This window comes from Nerophis lumbriciformis, linkage group LG01, assembly GCF_033978685.3.
Source record: "Nerophis lumbriciformis linkage group LG01, RoL_Nlum_v2.1, whole genome shotgun sequence".
Classification (NCBI taxonomy): domain Eukaryota; kingdom Metazoa; phylum Chordata; class Actinopteri; order Syngnathiformes; family Syngnathidae; genus Nerophis; species Nerophis lumbriciformis.
The window spans coordinates 66,400,992-66,422,432 of record NC_084548.2 but is presented as its reverse complement, the minus strand read 5'-3'; the positions used below and the strand labels follow the sequence as shown (position 1 = coordinate 66,422,432).

At 36.1% G+C, this 21,441-nt stretch overlaps 1 protein-coding gene across 1 annotated transcript in view; it reads right to left on the bottom strand.

The window, feature by feature from the left end:
- LOC133571982 (uncharacterized) overlaps positions 1-21,441 on the bottom strand; it is a 118,420-nt gene that overhangs the window by 51,603 nt on the left and 45,376 nt on the right. Inside the window, exons 13-19 of the mRNA XM_061924563.2 lie at positions 15,913-15,981; positions 8,806-8,874; positions 5,217-5,285; positions 2,567-2,635; positions 2,425-2,493; positions 771-839; positions 624-695 (exon numbers count right to left, since the gene is read on the bottom strand). Of these exons, the coding sequence (XP_061780547.2) occupies positions 624-695; positions 771-839; positions 2,425-2,493; positions 2,567-2,635; positions 5,217-5,285; positions 8,806-8,874; positions 15,913-15,981 (486 nt within the window). The remainder of the gene's footprint in view (positions 1-623; positions 696-770; positions 840-2,424; positions 2,494-2,566; positions 2,636-5,216; positions 5,286-8,805; positions 8,875-15,912; positions 15,982-21,441) is intronic.

Sequence of the window (21,441 nt, the reverse complement as noted above, 5' to 3'; positions counted from 1 at the left end):
ATACTTTTGGCAATGTAGTGTATATCTGCTTTAGGCCAGCGAGAAGGTCTTACTGACAACAACTCGTGATCTGATTGGCTATCGCAACTGTCTGTCAAATGTTTGTGTCCGTTCACTTACAGTGCACATACATTGTTGATTCTGAAGGCCTCGGGCAGATTTGGTACAGCATGGCAACATAAGCTAGCGGAATTCTGATTGGATAAAAAATATATACCGTATTTTTCGGACTGTAAGTCGCAGTTTTTTTCATAGTTTGGCCGGGCTCTAGTGCGACTTATATATGTTTTTTTCCTTTTTTATTATGCATTTTCGGCAGGTGCGACTTATACTCTGGTGCGACTTATACTCCGAAAAATACGGTAACTGAAAAACAACAGCGCTGGAAGGAGCATAATATAGCACGAAGAGAATATGAATATTTTTTTATATTTAGGGAAAGTAAATTAAAAATGACTTTCATCTTTAATTATGATCATGATTTCTGGTTATGTTAGGCCAGCATAGAAGGCCTTGCTGGCCCTGATGGCACACCACTGCGTTTTAGCTGCTGTCCATCCTGCCAAAACTAGTCATCATGCATTTTAGTTCCCTGAATATGAATAAAACAAGCGACAGACCACCTTTTGTCCGGGTGCTCCATCCTCCCCTGGCACACCTGGAAACCCCGAGAATCCGGGTGATCCTGACTCCCCCTGAAGACACAATGAATATTTGTGTTCATCTCCAGACTAATTGACGTTTCATCATCACAGGGCTTTGACACACACCTTATCTCCAGGTTCTCCCCTTCCTGTCAGTCCTGGAGCGCCGACCTCACCTGGGAGCCCCTGGTCTCCCTGAGTGAGGCAAGAAAACATAACAAGTCAAAGTACTTTGGCCAAGGGTTGAGTATCAGGGTGACAAGAATACACTAGATTTTGGAGCTTCCCAGATGTGCGATACATTTCCAAATAAAGGGGACCACAAAAAATGGCATTATTGGCTTTATTTGAACAAAAAATCTTAGGGTTCATAAAACATATGTTTATTATAGCAATTTAGTCCTTAAATAAAATAGTGAACATACTAGACAACTTAGTAGTAAGTAACCAAACAAAGACTCCGAATTAGTCTGCTGACTTATGCAGTAACATGTTGTGTCATTTATCATTCTATTATTTTGTCAACATTATGAGGGACAAACTGTAAACATTTATTATTAATCCACTTGTTCATATCTGATTATTTTCTGTTTTAACATGTTCTATCTACACTTCTGTTAAAATGTAATTATCACTTATTCTTCTGTTGTTTGGATACTTTACATTAGTTTTGGATGATACCACACATTTAGGTATTGATCCGATACCAAGTAGTCACAGGATCATACATTGGTCGTATTCAAAGTCCTCATTTGTCCAGGGACGTATTTCCTGAGTTTATAAACATAATATGATTTATTTTTTTAAAAAGGAAAATAGATTTTGTGACGATAAAAAAATATCAATGTAATCATAGTAGTATCAACTAGATACATTCTTGTACTTGGTATCATTACAGTGGATGTCAGGTGTAGATCCACCCATGGCGTTTGTTTACATTGTGACGCCGGTGAGCTATGGTGTGTAGTGAAGCATGTTTAGCTATTCCTCGTCCTCCAGTGATAATGCTACTTGTAAGAAACTTACTTTTTTGCTAGCTAGCTAGCACCTCTTCTTGAGGGCGTTTCAGTGTTATAACTTCACCTTTATCTTTACTTTTTACACCAAAATGCGTCCATTCTCTCTTTTCTGTCTACACAGTGTGTCTGCTTGTAAGTACTTCGTGTGTATTGTCGAACATGCTCGTCTGCTCGTAAAACCTTCAATGTCACGACGTGACGACGTGCCGCCATGCCCATTAAAAAAATAAATATGGCGAACCGGTACTTTTCAAACAGATTATAGTACCGTTTTTGATTCATTAGTACCGCGATACTATACTAGTACCGACCGGTATACCGTACAACCCGGGTTACTAATAAGAATTGTGATTCAAAAATGTATTTCTTTTGACACCTCTGTTAAATATACTTGTTAGGGAAACAAAACCTGCCTTGTTTTAATGAATACTTAGACCTACTACGCTACTATCGCTTAATATTGGTCATTATGGCAGTACTTGGAGATCCAAATGTTTTCTGAGGTGGTCGTTAGTAAAAAAGATATTGGGTACTATGACTGTGATTTTTTTCACAAAAATTGTATAATAATAAGATTTATTATATAATAAATATAATAATAAGAATAAGAAGCTAGTTTAATTATTGTGTTGATAATTTTAAACTTTTAATAGCACTCACCATAAATACATTTAAAATGTATAGTTAATATATTCAATCTCACTCATGGATGATGGGTATCTACACATCTTTAGTTGTCAGCACTATTTTGTTGTACAAACCTTGGGTCCAGGTAGGCCTTCTCCTGGCGGGCCCCTTATCCCCGGTGGCCCCCTGGGACCTGCGACGCCCTGGAATAGTGGCAGTTATTATTTTCATTCATAATACCTTGTGGGTAAAAGTGGCATGGTGTTTTATCCTTGCCTTCTCGCCCTGGATGCCCGCACCTGGCGGGCCGAGGAGCCCCGCAGGACCCGAAGGGCCCAACTCGCCCTGTAATGACACCGGCATGTGCATGTCAGAAGAAACCCTACTTTTACTCCATTACATTAGGAACAAGTGGTCATTGATTTTTTTTTTTTCAGCGACACCTAGTGGCCATAACAAATCCTTAAGTTAAGCTCATGATGCGGACACGTTTGTTACTTGATACTTTTTAATACGCTTCTGCTTTGTAAGTAATTTGCAACTATAATTAGTTCAATTAAGGACACTTATTAGGTATGCCTAGTACCGTTCACATTTGAACCGATACCGAGTCCCAGGTGCCGGGAATCAGTACCGGTACTTAAAAGTACACATTTTCAGTACTATTGTGTGTTAATAAATATTCATTTAATTTTTTGTTCGTTGTGGATTGTGCAGCCGTTTGAGACACTTGTGATTAAGGGCTATATAAATAAAGTTTGATTGACCGATTGATATTGCAACATTTAAATATGAGCTGATTATGACAACTGCTGTCCAGTTGTTTATTTGTAACATTACAGTTGGCTATTCAGTTCAGTCTTTGCCAAATCTAGTCTTCTGTTGCGCAACTACAAAGTGTTAATACTGTAAGTATTGTACTTATTACACACCAGCTAATTGACTTATTAGTTATGCAAGATTTTATTTAGTTCTATTTACTATTTTTTTATCTTCATATGTTATAAACATACATACATACATACATGCATACATGCATATATACATGCATACATACATACATACATACATACATACATACATATACATATATATATGCATACATACATACATACATACATACATACATATATATATGCATACATACATACATACATACATACATACATATATATATGCATACATACATACATACATACATATATATATATATATATATATATATATATATATATATATATATATATAATGTTATCCTTTATTGCTACTTATGGTTCTGACTATTACGTACTTTGTGTTGCATTTATTTTATGTATGAAAAGTGCTTTATAAATAAGGTTTGATTGATTGATCCCAGTTGTAGTTTTCATGAAAAAATTTGGAGGTGTTGAAATTGCCATGTAAGATCGCTAATGCTAACAAGTAGCATGTCAATATCAAAGCCAACGTACATTAGCATCACATTAGCGTACATTTTTTTTGGAAAAGTCAGCCCTTACTTTTGAGTCAATTTCTTTGTTGCCATTGAAAATTGCAACATGACCGAGAGGTGATTTGGCTGAGTCCGCTCTCAGTGCTGCTGGAGTGATCGGCAAGTGCCGAAACTTGGCACCGTTTCCTGTAGTTTTACGGGAATCGGTGCCCCGAGGTAGGACCGCCGGGATTTGGTCGGTGCCAAAAAAAAAGTACCAAAGTTCGTAATGCCTAGCTTGTGCGCTTTTGTGTGCTTAGCTGTTGTGTAGCTGCTAACTCCTAGTAGCCTGTAGCCTACAATGTTTAACTTTTTACAAATGACTTGACTCATATATTGGACATTTTATATGCAGCAAATAGGCCACAGGTGTCAAACTCAAGGCCCGGGGGCCAGATGTGGCCCGCCACTTCATTTTATTTGGCCCTGGAAAGCCTGGAAATAATATGTATCAATAAAGTACTGTAACTTTTCTTACTAAATGTATTCTTTGTTGCTATTTTGGGAGGGGAAAAAAATGTACTCCATGTAATTGCAAATTATGTTCACTTAAATATTGTCTAATTATGGAAAAACATTATCAAAGCATTTTTTAAATATAAATAAATACTAATAATAATGATTTCAAAGCAAGTTATCCATCAAATTGTGCAATGTAAAAGTAGCAATAGATTTCATAGTCAAATTGTGAAATCTTTACAGCATTTTTCCCTAAATGAATAAAGCAGTACTTTTTTTATTGTAATAAACTGTGGTGCCGTTTTGGCATTTACAGTAATACACCGAAAAATCTGCAGTTGTTGATTTGCAGTAAAAAAAATAAAATAAAAAAAGCTCAGGTGCCAAAATGTTACTGTAAAATTGCATTTTTTTTATTTGCAGTAAAAAAAAAAGAAATGTAAATTTTACAGTTAAAAAATGTTTTACCATAAAAACAGCAGTACTTTTTTTCCATTTACAGTAATATACACTCCATTTTGAGGTGAAATTATTGCAACTTACCATATTTTTTTTTACATTTTAGTTTTTTAAAAATCTAATAAAATGCATTTAAAAAATGGTGTAATAATAGTACTCACTGTTAGACGCGGCCCTCTGGGGCCAAACATAACTGCGATGTGGCCCTCAGTGAAAACCACTTTGACACATCTGATATAGGCTGATACATATATTTTGTTGCTGATATCGAACCAATATTGAAATTTGTTTTTTTTGAGCACATTAGAAGAAATCCGATATCAAATGTTTGAGTTGTAAATATTGTCATTGGAAAGCTGAAAAAAAAATCCATAAATTAGGTTTGGCATTAATGGTAACTTTCCCACATTCATCAGCTCCAAAACAGTGAAGCTGCATTCATCCCCGGCGTGTTCTCCACATGGATATTCCCACAACAACTTTATCTCCATGCCTTTGTGAAGGCTTATTTATGGCCTCCTCTCCTCTTTATTGTACCTTGTCTCCTTTCATTCCAATACCCGCCAGTCCTCTGGGGCCCCGGGGCCCCTCCAGGCCTCGCTCCCCCTGTGAATAATGACAAAGAAGTTACTCAACGGGTGGACAAAAAAAGGGCGAAGAGACAGTCGAAGCTTGTCCGGAGAGAATCGGTGCCGTTTCTGAGACGTTGATACTTGGCGTGCTAAATAAGACGCTCTCACCTGAGGCTCTAATGGTAGGGGGGGGACGGGACGATAATTCTTCCTCAGCACTGCTGTCAATCAGCAGCTTGCCCAGACACGTCACGTGCTTTAGAGCAGAGCTGGGCAAATATTTTGACTCGGGGGCCACATTGAGAGAAAAAAATGTGTCTGGGGGGTCAATGTGTATGTGTGTATAAATTATATATACTACAAAAATCTGCTGTACAGTATGTGTGTTTAGGCACCTTTTTTTTCAGGAACACTAATACCAATAGTCACAATGTCCAAAAGAGTTCTAAAAACAGACCACCTAAAAAAAAACGGAATGGAATTTTACAGTTTTTTACTGAATGGAACACCAAAAATGTACATGAAAATAAAGAAAGTGGGATTTACAATATTATCTATGAACAATAAAACACTGAATATTAACAACATAAGAACATCTTTTACTTCTCAGACCAAGCAAAACACAACAAAAATGTACCAAACAGCAAAATATGAATGCAAAGTGTAAGAAACACCTACAATATGATATATACTCACGTAAAAAATCTGCTTTTGCATATTGTCCAGACACGTCACATGCTGACTTCTTTAGAGCAGAGCTGGGAAAATATTTTGACTTGGGGGCCACATTGAGAGAAAAAAATGTGTCTGGGGACCAATGTGTATGTGTGTATAAATTATATATACTGCAAAAATCTGCTGTACAGTATGTGTGTTTGGGTCCCTTTTTTCAGGAACACTAATACCAAAAGTCACAATGTCCGATAGAGTTCTAAAAACAGACCACCTCAAAAAAACGGAATTTAATTTTAATTTTTTTTACTGAACTGGACACCCAAAATGTACACGAAAATAAAGAAAGTGGGATTTACAATATTATCTATGAACAATAAAACCCTGAATATTAACAATATAAGAACATATTTTATTAAATATTTTATGTAAATATAAACGGAATACAATGATTTGCAAATCATTGTATTCCGTTTGTATATACATCTAACACAATTTCCCAACTCATATAGAAACGGGGTTTGTACTTTCTATAGTTCAAGACTTACGGTCATTTAAAAACAGCACTGCACATCATAATGGCGGCGTCAGTTTTGATGTTAAAGCATACTTGCCAACCTTGAGACCTCCGATTTCGGGAGGTGGGGGGCGTGGTTGGGGGCGTGGCTAAGAGGGGAGGAGTATATTTACAGCTAGAATTCACCAAGTCAAGTATTTCATATATATATATATATATATATATATGTTACGGCACGTGCATAGTCAGCTGCTCCTTCGTCAGCACGCGCCGCAGGACACGCCCATACACACTCTGCTTCTGCTGCCAAGCGCCAGCACAGCTGCGCGCAATCATCAATCGACACACCTGCTGCTGATGACACCACTCCCCATAAAAGCCAGCGTGTCCAGAGAACCAACGCTGGAACGTAGTCTCTGCTTGTAGTAAGCTTTCAACTCTGGCTCTTCACCATTGTTTGCTCGCTCCAAGTGACCTTTTGACCTTGTGCTCATTTGTCCTTGACGCTCCTCTTGTTTTCCCCAGAATTCCCTCTGTCGCCTTGGGAGGTGAGCTGTGTGCCCCTCTGGATTCTGACTGCCTCCCTCGATCCTCGACCCCCACTTTGGACTCGGACCTCTTGACGCCCCTCTCAGCCCCACGGACCCCCGCTTGTATCACGGATTCTCCTATCTGCCTCGCCCTACTGAACTGGTCGCATTCTCACTCAACACGCACTCACAACAACCACTGGTAAATATTCATTGTAACATTTCACTTAGTCCTGCAAACAAACACAGTAGCATACACACTCCACCGCATAATCAAGCTCAAATAAAACTGTTGAGTTTTATTCCTGTTGCTGTGTCGTCTCCTTCCCCGCCGAACATAACAATATATATATATAAGAAATACTTGACTTTCAGTGAATTCTAGCTATATATATAATTATTTTATTATATATATATATATATATATATATATATATATATATATATATATATATATATATATATATATATATATATATATATATATATATATACTTGAATTTCAGTGTTGATTTATTTACACATATACACACACTCATAACACTCATTGTTGAGTTAAGGGTTGGATTGTCCATCCTTGTTCTATTCTCTGTCACTATTTTTCTAACCATGCTGAGCACCCTTTCGCAGGTACCCAGAAAGGTTTCGAGTATCACCAAAAAAACTGAATCTCTGAAGACAGTATAAAAATCTGTGTTAAAAGTGTACAAATACTGTTTGTATAATAAGCATGTTATTGTTTACAAATGAGGGTTAATAGTTCAGTACTAAAAAAAAAAGAAGAATGTGGCTTAAGTACAGTTTTTTAATTGGAGCTGCTGCATTTTTTTGTTGGGTTGTTTATTTATTTTGAGGAACTTCTCCATTTCTAAAAGGGGAGGAATGTAATAGAGTGATCTATGTTTGTCTGTTGCCATCTCCTGGTGAATGTTGGCTATAGCGTACTGGGGTTACTTTTTGGTTGGCCAACGATTTACGTGGTGTTGCGCACCTGACGTCAAGTGTGTTGAGTCTGTTCTGAAGTCTACAGTAAAGAGACGTACTTCATCACCTCGCCTGGTTATTGCCTCCAACTCAATATATTACAACAACGTTGCTGTTTACGGCAGACGAACTGCTTTACGGTAGAATAAAACAGGACTGCTGTTGTGTGTTGTTACCGCGCTTAGAGGACGTTAATGAAACGGGCTAACAAAAAACCCACATAACAAACCAAGAACTCGCCCTCGATCATTCTACAGTTATAACGTGTGTTGTGGGAAAGCGGACGTGAATACGGGCTGTTGACACGTCACTCAGGTCCGCATGGAGCTGGAGGGGGCGTGGCTTCCAGCTCCGCCTGAATTTCGGGAGATTTTCGGGAGAAAATTTTTCCCAAGAGGTTTTCGGGAGAGGCGCTGAATTTCGGGAGTCTCCCGGAAAATACGGTAGGGTTGGCAAGTATGTGTTAAAGGTCTAAAAAAAAATGATGTAGAATGTCCGGCGGGCCGGATTGTATATCTTAATGGGCCGCATGTGGCCCGTGGGCCGTATTTTGCCCAGGTCTGCTTTAGAGTGAGAACGCCATCTGTGACTCCGCCATCTAACGAGCACTGACCTGGGGTCTTGCTAAGCGTATTTTAAGGAAAATGAGCGGCCTATTTTAGTGGCATGAAGTCTCATCATCTCCTCTCGCTTGCATGCTTCGCTTCTGTCAGCACAATCAACGGCTCTGCCCTCCAGCTATAAATGAACAGACGGGCCCCCGCATAATTATCACCTGTGAACCTATTTGAATCTGGGTCTTGGCTGGAGCTGGTGAACAAACAGTAGGTCCTGTATGTCAGCATGCCTACCTTTGAGCCAGGGAAGCCTTCTCCTAAAGGCCCCCGCTCTCCTTGGACCCCCTGTGGCCCTTGAGGCCCCTGAATAAAACAATTTAAAAGAGCGTAGTCAAACAGAATGCAATATCCCACATCAGCACAATGACTTGATGACATGTTATCGTGTGAAATGTCATTGGAAAGGTTGGATTTAAATCCCCAGTCTGGATTAGGTGGGGATAGAAGATGGTTTACCGTTAACGCCTGTGACCTTAAAGGGGAACTGCATTTTTCTTATTTGGCCTATTATTCACAATCCTTATGTAAGACAAGAACACATGTGTTTTTTTGTTTTTTTTCCATTCTGAGTCGTAAAATATGGCAAGTAGGAGGTGGCAAACGATGCAGCTAACTCTTCTGCCTATAAAGCCCTCCAATAAAACATCCATAAATCGATAACAATACTGTGACCTGAATATTAACCAAGTATATTTATTCCATTCATTTTCTACATAATCTTATTTATCTCACCATATGAATATCTAATTCTTATTTACAAAACCCAAAAGCAGTGAAGTTGTCACGTTGTGTAAATGGTAAATAAAAAGAGAATACAGTGATTTGCAAATCCTTTTCAACCTATATTCAATTGAATAGACAAGATATTTAATGTTTACACTGGAAAACTTTGTTATTTTTTGAAAATATTAGCTCATTTGGAATTTGATGCCTGCAACATGTTTCAAAAAAGCTGGCACAAGTGGCAAAAAAGACTGAGAATGTTGAGGAATGCTCATCAAACACTTATTTGGAACATCCCACAGGTGAACGGGCTAATTGGGAACAGGTGGGTGCCACGATTGGGTATAAAAGCAGCTTCCATGAAGTGCTCAGTCATTCACAAACAAAGAGAGGGCGAGGGTCACCACTTTGTCAACAAATGCGTCAGCAAATTGTTTAAGAACAACATTTCTCAACCAGCTATTGCAAGGAATTTAGGGATTTCACCATCTACGGTTCGTAATATCATCAAAAGGTTCAGAGAATCTGGAGAAATCTCTGCACGTAAGAGATGATATTACTGACCTTCGATCCCTCAGGCGGTACTGCATCAAAAAGCGACATCAGTGTGTAAAGGATATCACCACATGGGCTCAGGAACACTTCAGAAAACCACTGTCAGTAATGACAGTTTGTTGCTACATCTGTAAGTGCAAGTTAAAACTCTACTATGCAAAGCCAAAGCCATTTATCAACAACACCCAGAAACGCTTCGCTGGGCCCGAGCTCATCTAAGATGGACTCATGGTTATGGAGCAACATATGTTGCCATCCAAGCAACTTTATCATGGACGCCCCTGCTTATTTCAGCAAGACAATGCCAAGCCACGTGTTACAACAAAGTGGCTTCATAGTAAGAGTGCGGGTACTAGACTGGCCTGCCTGTAGTCCAGACCTGTCTCCCATTGAAAATGTGTGGGGCAATGGCAATAAGAAGCCTAAAATAGCAGAAGGGAGACTGTTGAACAACTTAAGCTGTACATCAAGCAAGAATGGGAAAGAATTCCACTTCAAAAATGTGTCTCCTCAGTTCCCAAAGGTTTACTGAGTGTTGTTAAAAGGGAAGGCCATGTAACACTGGTAAAAATGCCCCCTGTGACAACTTTTCTGAATGCACATCAAACACTTATTTGGAACATCCCACAGGTGAACGGGCTAATTGGGAACAGGTGGGTGCCATGATTGGGTATAAAAGTAGATTCCATGAAATGCTCAGTCATTCACAAACAAGGATGGGGCGAGGGTCACCACTTTGTCAACAAATGCGTGAGCAAGTTGTTTAAGAACAACATTTATCAACCAGCTATTGCAAGGAATTTAGGGATTTCACCATCTACGGTCCGTAATATCATCAAAAGGTTCAGAGAATCTGGAGAAATCACTGCACGTAAGCGATGATATTACAGACATTGGATCCCTCAGGCGGTACTGCATCAAAAAGCGACATCAGTGTGTAAAGGATATCATTATATAATTTAGGGATTTCACCATCTACCGATATTATCGGCCGATAAATGCGTTAAAATGTAATATCAGAAATTATCGGTATTGTTTTTTTATTATTGGTATCGTTTTTATTTTTTATTTTTTTTATTTTGGTTTTTTTAATTAAGATACACTTACAATTACTGCACCAACCCAAAAAAAACTTCCTCTGCCATTTACACTCATTGACACAAAAGGGTTGTTTGTTTCTGTTATTAATATTTTGGTTCCTACATTATATATCAATATATATCAATACAGTCTGCAAGGGATACAGTCCGTAAGCACACATGATTGTGCGTGCTGCTGGTCCACTAATAGTACTAACCTTTAACAGTTAATTTTACTCATTTTCATTAATTACTAGTTTCTATGTAACTGTTTTTGTATTGTTTTACTTTCTTTTTTATTCAAGAAAATGTTTTTAATTTATATATCTTATTTTATTATTATTAATTTTTTTTAAAGTACCTTATCTTCACCATACCTGGTTGTCCAAATTAGGCATAATAATGTGTTAATTCCTCGACTGTATATATCGGTATCGGTTGATATCGGTATCGGTAATTAAAGAGTTGGACAATATCGGAATATCGGATATCGGCAAAAAGCCATTATCGGACATCCCTATTCCTTAATATCATCAAAAGGTTCAGATGAAAAGGATTAGCAAATCATTGTATTCTGTTTTTTATTTACCATTTACACAACGTGCCAACTTCACTGCTTTTGGGGTTTTTATTTTGATAAACTGACGGTTCCACACCCGGCTGCAGGATCAGTGCTCGCGCTGCACAGACAGAATCCTTTGTCTGACGTGTGTCAACGTTTTGGACGCTCTAGAAATAAAAAATATTAGACATTTTGTTTATTCAGCAACACCATTTTATAATTTTAACGCTGCTGGATGATTTATGGGGCAGAATAAAACAAATGCGTTTTGGTGTCTGCTGGCGTTTAATTGTGAAGTGAAGTGAATTATATTTATATAGCGCTTTTTCTCTAGTGACTCAAAGTGCTTTACATAGTGAAACCCAATATCTAAGTTCCATTTAAACCAGTGTGGGTGGCACTGGGAGCAGGTGGATAAAGTGTCTTGCCCAAGGACACAACGGCAGTGACTAGGATGGCGGAAGCGTGGATCGAACTTGGAACCCTCAAGTTGCTGGCACGGCCGCTCTACCAACCGAGCTATACCATTTTTTGTCCGTTTTTTTCTTTGGGAAATACACTATATTGCCAAAAGTATTTGGCCACCTGCCTTGACTCACATATGAACTTGAAGTGCCATCCCATTCCTAACCCATAGGGTTCAATATTATGTCGGCCCACCTTTTGCAGCTTTTATTGCTTCAACTCTTCTGGGAAGGCTGTCCACAAGGTTGCGGAGTGTGTTTTTATGGATTTTCGACCATTCTTCCAAAAGAGCATTGGTGAGGTCACACACTGATGTTGGTGGAGAAGGCCTGGCTCTCAGTCTCCGTTCTAATTCATCACAAAGGTGTTCTATCGGGTTCAGGTCAGGACTCTGTGCAGGCCAGTCAAGTTCCTCCACACCAGACTCTGTCATCCATGTCTTTATGGACCTTGCTTTGTGTACTGGTGCACAGTCATGTTGGAAGGGGTAGGGGCCCGCTCCAAACTGTTCCCACAAGGTTGGGAGCATGGAATTGTCCAAAATTCAAAGTTAATTTCACTGGCACTAAGGGGCCAAGCCCAACTCCTGAAAAACAACCCCACACCAAAATTCCTCCTCCATCAAATTTCAACCCTAATGTTGTTCCCAAACTCTTCCATTTTCTTATAATAAAGTCGACAGTTGACATCGGAATATTTAGGAGCGAGCATTGTTAGATCACAGGCAACACGCCTACTCATAGTTTTATTATTTTATTTTGAGCTATTTAGATCTTAGTAATTCAGGCCCGATGTGTTTTCTACTTGCCTGTGTGTGAAACGTGCTAAATAAATAAAGTTTGATTTGATTCGATGCTATATTAACATCCCATCAGTCGGCATCCCAGTGAGAGCAGACGTTGTGCAGTAAGTGATTGTTTTTTATGTTCGTAATTTGTATTTACTGTTTAGCACTTAGCAATTGCTGGGTCTGTTTAGCACACATTTGTAGATCATCCTCCTTGTATTCAGGCTCAAAAATATAAGGTTCTGGATCATCATTTGTCCCAAAATAGTGTTTGTTGTCTCTCATGAAGTCTGCCATGATTAGTGTTGTTGTTGTTGTTGAAGGGAAAAGCGAACGTTGTGATGCGTCTGTGAAATTAATATGCCGCCGTATGCCTAAAATGAGCAAAATATGTAAATATTACATGTTGTTATAAATGTTATTACATTACATATATACTTACATCATGTATATATTATATGTTATTATGAATGTTACTACATGACATATATACTTACATCATGTATATAGTACATGTTATTATGAATGTTACTACATGACATGTATACTTACATCATGTATATGTTACATGTTTTTATGAATGTTACTACATTACATATATACTTACATCATGTATATAGAATAGAATAGAATAGAATAGAATAGAAAGTACTTTATTGATCCCTGGGGGAAATTCATGTATATATTACATGTTATTATGAATGTTACTACATGGCATGTATACTTACATCATGTAAATATGACATGTTATTATGAATGTTACTACATGGCATATATACTTACATCATGTATATATTACATGTTATTATGAATGTTACTACTTGGCATGTATACTTACATCATGTATATATTACATGTTATTATGAATGTTATTTCATGACATATATTCTTACATCATGTATATATTACATGTTATTATGAATGTTACTACATGGCATGTATACTTACATCATGTAAATATGACATGTTATTATGAATGTTACTACTTGGCATGTATACTTACATCATGTATATATTACATGTTATCATGAATGTTACTACATTACATATATACTTACATCATGTATATAGAATAGAATAGAATAGAAAGTACTTTATTGATACCTGGGGGAAATTAATGTATATATTACATGTTATTATGAATGTTACTACATGGCATGTATAATTACACCGTGTATATATTACATGTTATTATGAATGTTACTAGATTACATATATACTTACATCATGTATATATTATATGTTATTATAAATGTTACTACATTGCATATATAGTTACATAATGTAAATATGACATGTTATTATGAATGTTACTACATGGCATATATACTTACATCATGTATATATTACATGTTATTATGAATGTTACTACTTGGCATGTATACTTACATCATGTATATATTACATGTTATTATGAATGTTACTACATTACATATATACTTACATCTTGTATATAGAATAGAATAGAATAGAAAGTACTTTATTAATCCCTGGGGGAAATTAATGAATATATTACATGTTATTATGAATGTTACTACATGGCATGTATACTTACATCATGTATATATTACATGTTATTATAAATGTTACTACATTACATATATAGTTACAACATGTAAATATGACATGTTATTATGAATGTTACTACATGGCATATATACTTACATCATGTATATATTACATGTTATTATGAATGTTACTACATTACATATATAGTTACAACATGTAAATATGACATGTTATTATGAATGTTACTACTTGGCATGTATACTTACATCATGTATATATTACATGTTATTATGAATGTTACTACATTACATATATAGTTACATCATGTAAATATTACATGTTATTATGAATGTTACTACATTTAACAAAAACATTTTTTAGATAAAGATTATTTATGTATTTACTATTTGTTTACTTACTATGGTATATTATTTTTGTATTCACTGTTCTGTTATAGAGAACAAGGAAATGGGATAACATTGCTATGACATGAAAAGGGGTGCGATTAAATAAGCTCTGCTTCTTCCCACTCCTTTTCGGACGTGCCGTAATGAAACAACTGGAAATATTTGATGCATTACATTGTATCGTATGCATGTGGGAAATGAACTGAAACTGAAACTGAACACAGCAAAAGTGCTTTGTAGGCAAAATAGAGCGACTCACATTAGCTCCATTGTTAGCTGACTTTAACTAGCATTTGTTTCGGATTTAGAATGCATAAAAAAGAGAAAACCATATGTGTTCTTGTCTTACAACAGGGGTGCCCACACTTTTTCTGCAGGCGAGCTACTTTTCAATTGGCCAAGTGGAGGAGATCTACCTCATTCATATTCATCATTCATATTGATTTATGTATGAAATAGAGGTTTTTGTTAACAAGTTAAAGGTGTTTAATGATAATACAAGCATGTTTAACATATATAGATTCCTTTCTTTCATGAAGACAAGAATATAAGTTGGTGTATGACCTGATTGTGATGACTTGCATTGATTGGAATCAGACAGTAGTGATGATAACATCCACATTTTCAAATAGAGGAGAAAAAAAGTCCTCCTTTCTGTCCAAAACCACATTAAAGGTTGCTTTTTGTTTGTCCAGCTTCCATACTCCTTTTTATACACTTGACAAGAAATACATTTGCGAGACATCTCCGCTAGCTTTCTGAGACTCTTATTTTGTTAGCACAGGCAGGATGAAGCAGCGCTTTTATTGTGACGACAAGAACTGTGCAGTCTGTCTTTAGAGTTTTGACTGCAGGTACGGCGCGAGAGTCTGTTGAAATAAAAAGTGTTTCTCGGCTTCCTGTCGGTCATTTTTTCTTAATAATGACCTGGCAGCAGCCAGCGCCATCTCACGAGACCCTCGGGTGCCGTGAATGTCAATCAAGTGACGAAAGTGACTTCTTGGTGAAGATTGATGATGGCTCATTTTTAGGTCTATTTTTTCAATGCCTGGCTGGCGGTGGACTGACACACCCTCCCCCATCCGCGTAATAGTCACCCCTGTCTTACATAATTGTAAAAGATGGGCAAAATGACAAAAACAGTGCAGTTCCCCTTTAAATACTACTATAACTTTTGTGAACAGGACTAGTAAATGTTGCAGAAAAAATGGTTTACATGGTGCAGTTTGGGTCAGAGACATTTTTCATACTCACTGGTGGTCCAGGCTCGCCAAGACCCACTGGACCCGGAAGCCCCATTTGACCCTGGAACCCGACATTGCCCTGTGTGGTACAAACACAAATAGCAGTACTTTTGTCAATCCACCACATTAAAACGTCTGCTCAGGGAGGCACATGTCCCACTTCACCACTTTTGCACACCTTGCTGTTCTCTGACAGGTGTGCATCAATCAATACCTGCTCTGGTCCATTGACAATTGGTATGGACATGATGAGACCAAGACCACATCTAACATTTTTCTTGGCAAGGCTTCAAACAGCAGGGAAGGAAAGTGGTTGCAACAGAGACATGAAAAGTTTTTTTTTCAAATTCACCAGCTGGGATTTTTTGTTTGAAAGACTTTTTGATGATGAGCAATTAGTAGGAAAGTTAAAAAAAAAGATGTGTTCAGAAGGTGAAAAAAATATGTATATACAGGTAAAAGCCAGTAAATTAGAATATTTTGAAAAACTTGATTTATTTCAGTAATTGCATTCAAAAGGTGTAACTTGTACATTATATTTATTCATTGCACACAGACTGATGCATTCAAATGTTTATTTCATTTAATTTTGATGATTTGAAGTGGCAACAAATGAAAATCCAAAATTCCGTGTGTCACAAAATTAGAATATTACTTAAGGCTAATACAAAGAAGGGATTTTTAGAAATGTTGGCCAACTGAAAAGTATGAAAATGAAAAATATGAGCATGTACAATACTCAATACTTGGTTGGAGCTCCTTTTGCCTCAATTACTGCGTTAATACGGCGTGGCATGGAGTCGATGAGTTTCTGGCACTGCTCAGGTGTTATGAGAGCCCAGGTTGCTCTGATAGTGGCCTTCAACTCTTCTGCGTTTTTGGGTCTGGCATTCTGCATCTTCCTTTTCACAATACCCCACAGATTTTCTATGGGGCTAAGGTCAGGGGAGTTGGCGGGCCAATTTAGAACAGAAATACCATGGTCCGTAAACCAGGCACGGGTAGATTTTGCGCTGTGTGCAGGCGCCAAGTCCTGTTGGAACTTGAAATCTCCATCTCCATAGAGCAGGTCAGCAGCAGGAAGCATGAAGTGCTCTAAAACTTGCTGGGAGACGGCTGCGTTGACCCTGGATCTCAGGAAACAGAGTGGACCGACACCAGCAGATGACATGGCACCCCAAACCATCACCCAACCATGCAAATTTTGCATTTCCTTTGGAAATCGAGGTCCCAGAGTCTGGAGGAAGACAGGAGAGGCACAGGATCCACGTTGCCTGAAGTCTAGTGTAAAGTTTCCACCATCAGTGATGGTTTTGGGGTGCCATGTCATCTGCTGGTGTCGGTCCACTCTGTTTCCTGAGATCCAGGGTCAACGCAGCAGTCTACCAGCAAGTTTTAGAGCACTTCATGCTTCCTGCTGCTGACCTGCTCTATTTCTGTTCTAAATTGGCCCGCCAACTCCCCTGACCTTAGCCCCATAGAAAATCTGTGGGGTATTGTGAAAAGGAAGATGCAGAATGCCAGACCCAAAAACGCAGAAGAGTTGAAGGCCACTATCAGAGCAACCTGGGCTCTCATAACACCTGAGCAGTGCCAGAAACTCATCGACTCCATGCCACGCCGCATTAACGCAGTAATTGAGGCAAAGGGAGCTCCAACCAAGTATTGAGTATTGTACATGCTCATATTTTTCATTTTCATACTTTTCAGTTGGCCAACATTTCTAAAAATCCCTTTTTTGTATTAGCCTTAAGTAATATTCTAATTTTGTGACACACGGAATTTTGGATTTTCATTTGTTGCCACTTCAAATCATCAAAATTAAATGAAATAAACATTTGAATGCATCAGTCTGTGTGCAATGAATAAATATAATGTACAAGTTACACCTTTTGAATGCAATTACTGAAATAAATCAAGTTTTTCAAAATATTCTAATTTACTGGCTTTTACCTGTATTTATAACAATGTGTAGATGTTTTCACAGAAGGTGGGAAAAAAACTGTAAAAATGTGTAGATATTTTCACAAGGTGAGAAAAAATGTACAAACTGTACAAATGTGTAGATACAATTACAAAGTGAGAGAAATTTTAAAAACTGTACAAATGTGTAGATACAATTACAAAGTGAGAGAAATTTTAAAAACTGTATAAACTTATGTGTAGAGGTTTTCACAAAGTGAGACAAATAAAAAAAAAACATGTAAAAATGTGTAGAGGTTTTCACAAAGTGAGACAAATAAAAAACATGTAATGTGTAGATGTTTTCACAGAAGGTGGAAAAAAAACTGTAAAAATGTGTAGATATTTTCACAAGGTGAGAAAAAATGTAAAAACTGTACAAATGTGTAGATACAATTACAAAGTGAGAGAAATTTTAAAAACTGTACAAATGTGTAGATACAATTACAAAGTGAGAGAAATTTTAAAAACTGTACAAATGTGTAGATACAATTACAAAGTGAGAGAAATTTTAAAAACTGTATGAACTTATGTGTAGAGGTTTTCACAAAGTGAGACAAATAAAAAAAAACATGTAAAAATGTGTAGAGGTTTTCACAAAGTGAGACAAATAAAAAACATTTAATGTGTAGATGTTTTCACAGAAGGTGGAAAAAAAACTGTAAAAATGTGTAGATATTTTCACAAGGTGAGAAAAAATGTAAAAACTGTACAAATGTGTAGATACATTTACAAAGTGAGAGAAATTTTAAAAACTGTAAAAATGTGTACCGTATTTTTCGGAGTATAAGTCGCTCCGGAGTATAAGTCGCACCGGCCGAAAATGCATAATAAAGAAGGAAAAAAACATATATAAGTCGCACTGAAGTATAAGTCGCATTTTTGGGGGAAATGTATTTGATAAAACCCAACACCAAGAATAGACATTTGAAAGGCAATTTAAAATAAATAAATAATAGTGAACAACAGGCTGAATAAGTGTACGTTATATGAGGCATAAATAACCAACTGAGAACGTGCCTGGTATGTTAACGTAACATATTATGGTAAGAGTCATTCAAATAACTATAACATATAGAACATGCTATACGTTTACCAAACAATCTGTCACTCCTAATCGCTAAATCCCATGAAATCTTATACGTCCAGTCTCTTACATGAATGAACTAAATAATATATATTTTACGGTAATGTGTTAATAATTTCACACATAAGTCGCTCCTGAGTATAAGTCGAAAAAAACTGCGACTTATAGTCCGAAAAATCCGGTAGATATTTTCACAAAGTAAGAAAAAATCATGTAAAAATGTGGAGGTATTTTACAAAGTAAGAAGATTAAAAAAAATATGTAAAAATGTGTCGATGTTATCACAAAAGGAGGGAAAAAACTGTAAAAATGTGTAGATGTTTTCACAAAATGAGAAAAAGATTTAAAACTAAAAATGTGTAGATTTTCACAAAATGAGAAAAAATTTAAAAACTGTAAAAATGTGTAGATGTTTTCACAAGGTGAGAAAAATAAAATAAAAAACATGTAAAAATGTGTAAATATTTTCACAAAGTGAAACACATAAAAAACATTTAGATGTTGTCACAAAAGGAGGAAAATAAAACTGTAAAATGTGTAGATATTTTTACAAAGTGAGAAAAAAAACTATAAAAATGTGTAGATATTTTCACAAAGTGAGGAAAAAAACTGTAAAAATGTGTAGATATTTTCACAAAGTAAGAAAAAACATGTGTAGATATTTTCACAAAGTGAGAAAAAAACTGTAAAAATGTGTAGATATTTTCACAAAGTGAGAAAAAACTGTAAGAATGTGTAGATATTTTCACAAAGTGAGAAAAAAACTAAAAATGTGTAGATATTTTCACAAAGTGAGAAAAAAATGTGTAGATATTTTCACAAAGTAAGAAAAAACGATTAGATATTTTCACAAAGTCAGAAAAAAACTGTAAAAATGTATAGATATTTTCACAAAGTGAGAAAAAACTAAGAATGTGTAGATAATTTCACTCAGTGAGAAAAAAATGTGTAGATATTTTCACAAAGTGAGAAAAAAAATGTAAAAATGTGTAGATATTTTCACAAAGTGAGAAAAAAATGTGTAGATATTTTCACAAAGTGAGGAAAAAAACTGTAAAAAACGTGTAGATATTTTCACAAAGTAAGAAAAAAAATGTGTAGATATTTTCACAAAGTGAGTAAAAAACTAAAAATGTGTAGCTATTTTCACAAGGTGAGAAAAAATTTAAAAACCCTCCAAAACTAATGTAAAGTATCAAAGAAGAGAAGAATAAGTGATTATTACATTTTAACAGAAGTGTAGATAGAACACGTTGAAACAGAAAATAACCAGATATTAACAGTAAATGTTTGATACTTTACATTAGTTTTGGAGGATACCACACATTTAGGTAGCGATCCGATACCGAGTAGTTACGGGATCATACGTTGGTCATATTCAGAGTCCTCATGTGTCCAGGGACGTATTTCCTGAGTTTATAAACATAATATGACAGAAACATAAAAAGATTTTGTGATGCTAAAAAAATATCGATGTCATCATAGTACTATCGACTAGATACGCTATTGTACTTGGTATCATTACAGTGGATGCGTGGTATCATCCAAAACTAATGTAAAGTATCAAAGAAGAGAAGAATAAGTGATTATTACATTTTAACAGAAGTGTAGATAGAACACGTTGAAACAGAAAAAAAGCAGATATTAACAGTGAATGAACAAGTAGATTAATAATCCATTTTTACAGTTTGTCCCTCATAATGTTGACAAAATAATATAATGATAAATGACACAATATGTTACTGCATACGTCAGCAGGCTAATTAGGAGTCTTTGTTTGCTTACTTACTACTAAAAGACAAGTTGTCTTGTATGTTCACTATTTTATTTAAGGACTAAATTGCAATAATAAACATATGTTTAATGTACCCTAAGATTTTTTTGTTCAAAATAAAGACAATAATGACATTTTTTGTGGTCCCCTTTATTTAGAAATGTATCGAAATACATTTTGGTACCAAAATATTGGTATCGGGACAACCCTAGAACACACACAATTAGAGATGTCCGATAATATCGGCCGATAAATGCGTTAAAATGTAATATTGGAAATTATCGGTATCAGGTTTTTTTTTATCGGTATCGGTTATATTTATTTATTTATTTAATTTTTTTTATTTTTATTAAATCAACATAAAAAACACAAGATACACTTACAATTAGTGCACCAACCCAAAAAACCTCTCTCCCCCATTTACACTCATTCACACAAAAGGGTTGTTTCTTTCTGTTATTAATATTGTGGTTCCTACATTATATATCAATATATATCAATACAGTCTGCAAGGGATACAGTCCGTAAGCACACATGATTGTGCGTGCTGCTGGTCCACTAATAGTACTAACCTTTAACAGTTAATTTTACTCATTTTCATTCATTACTAGTTTCTATGTAATTGTTTTTATATTGTTTTACTTTCTTTTTTATTCAAGAAAATGTTTTAAATTAATTTATCTTATTTTATTAATTTTTTTTTAAAGTACCTTATC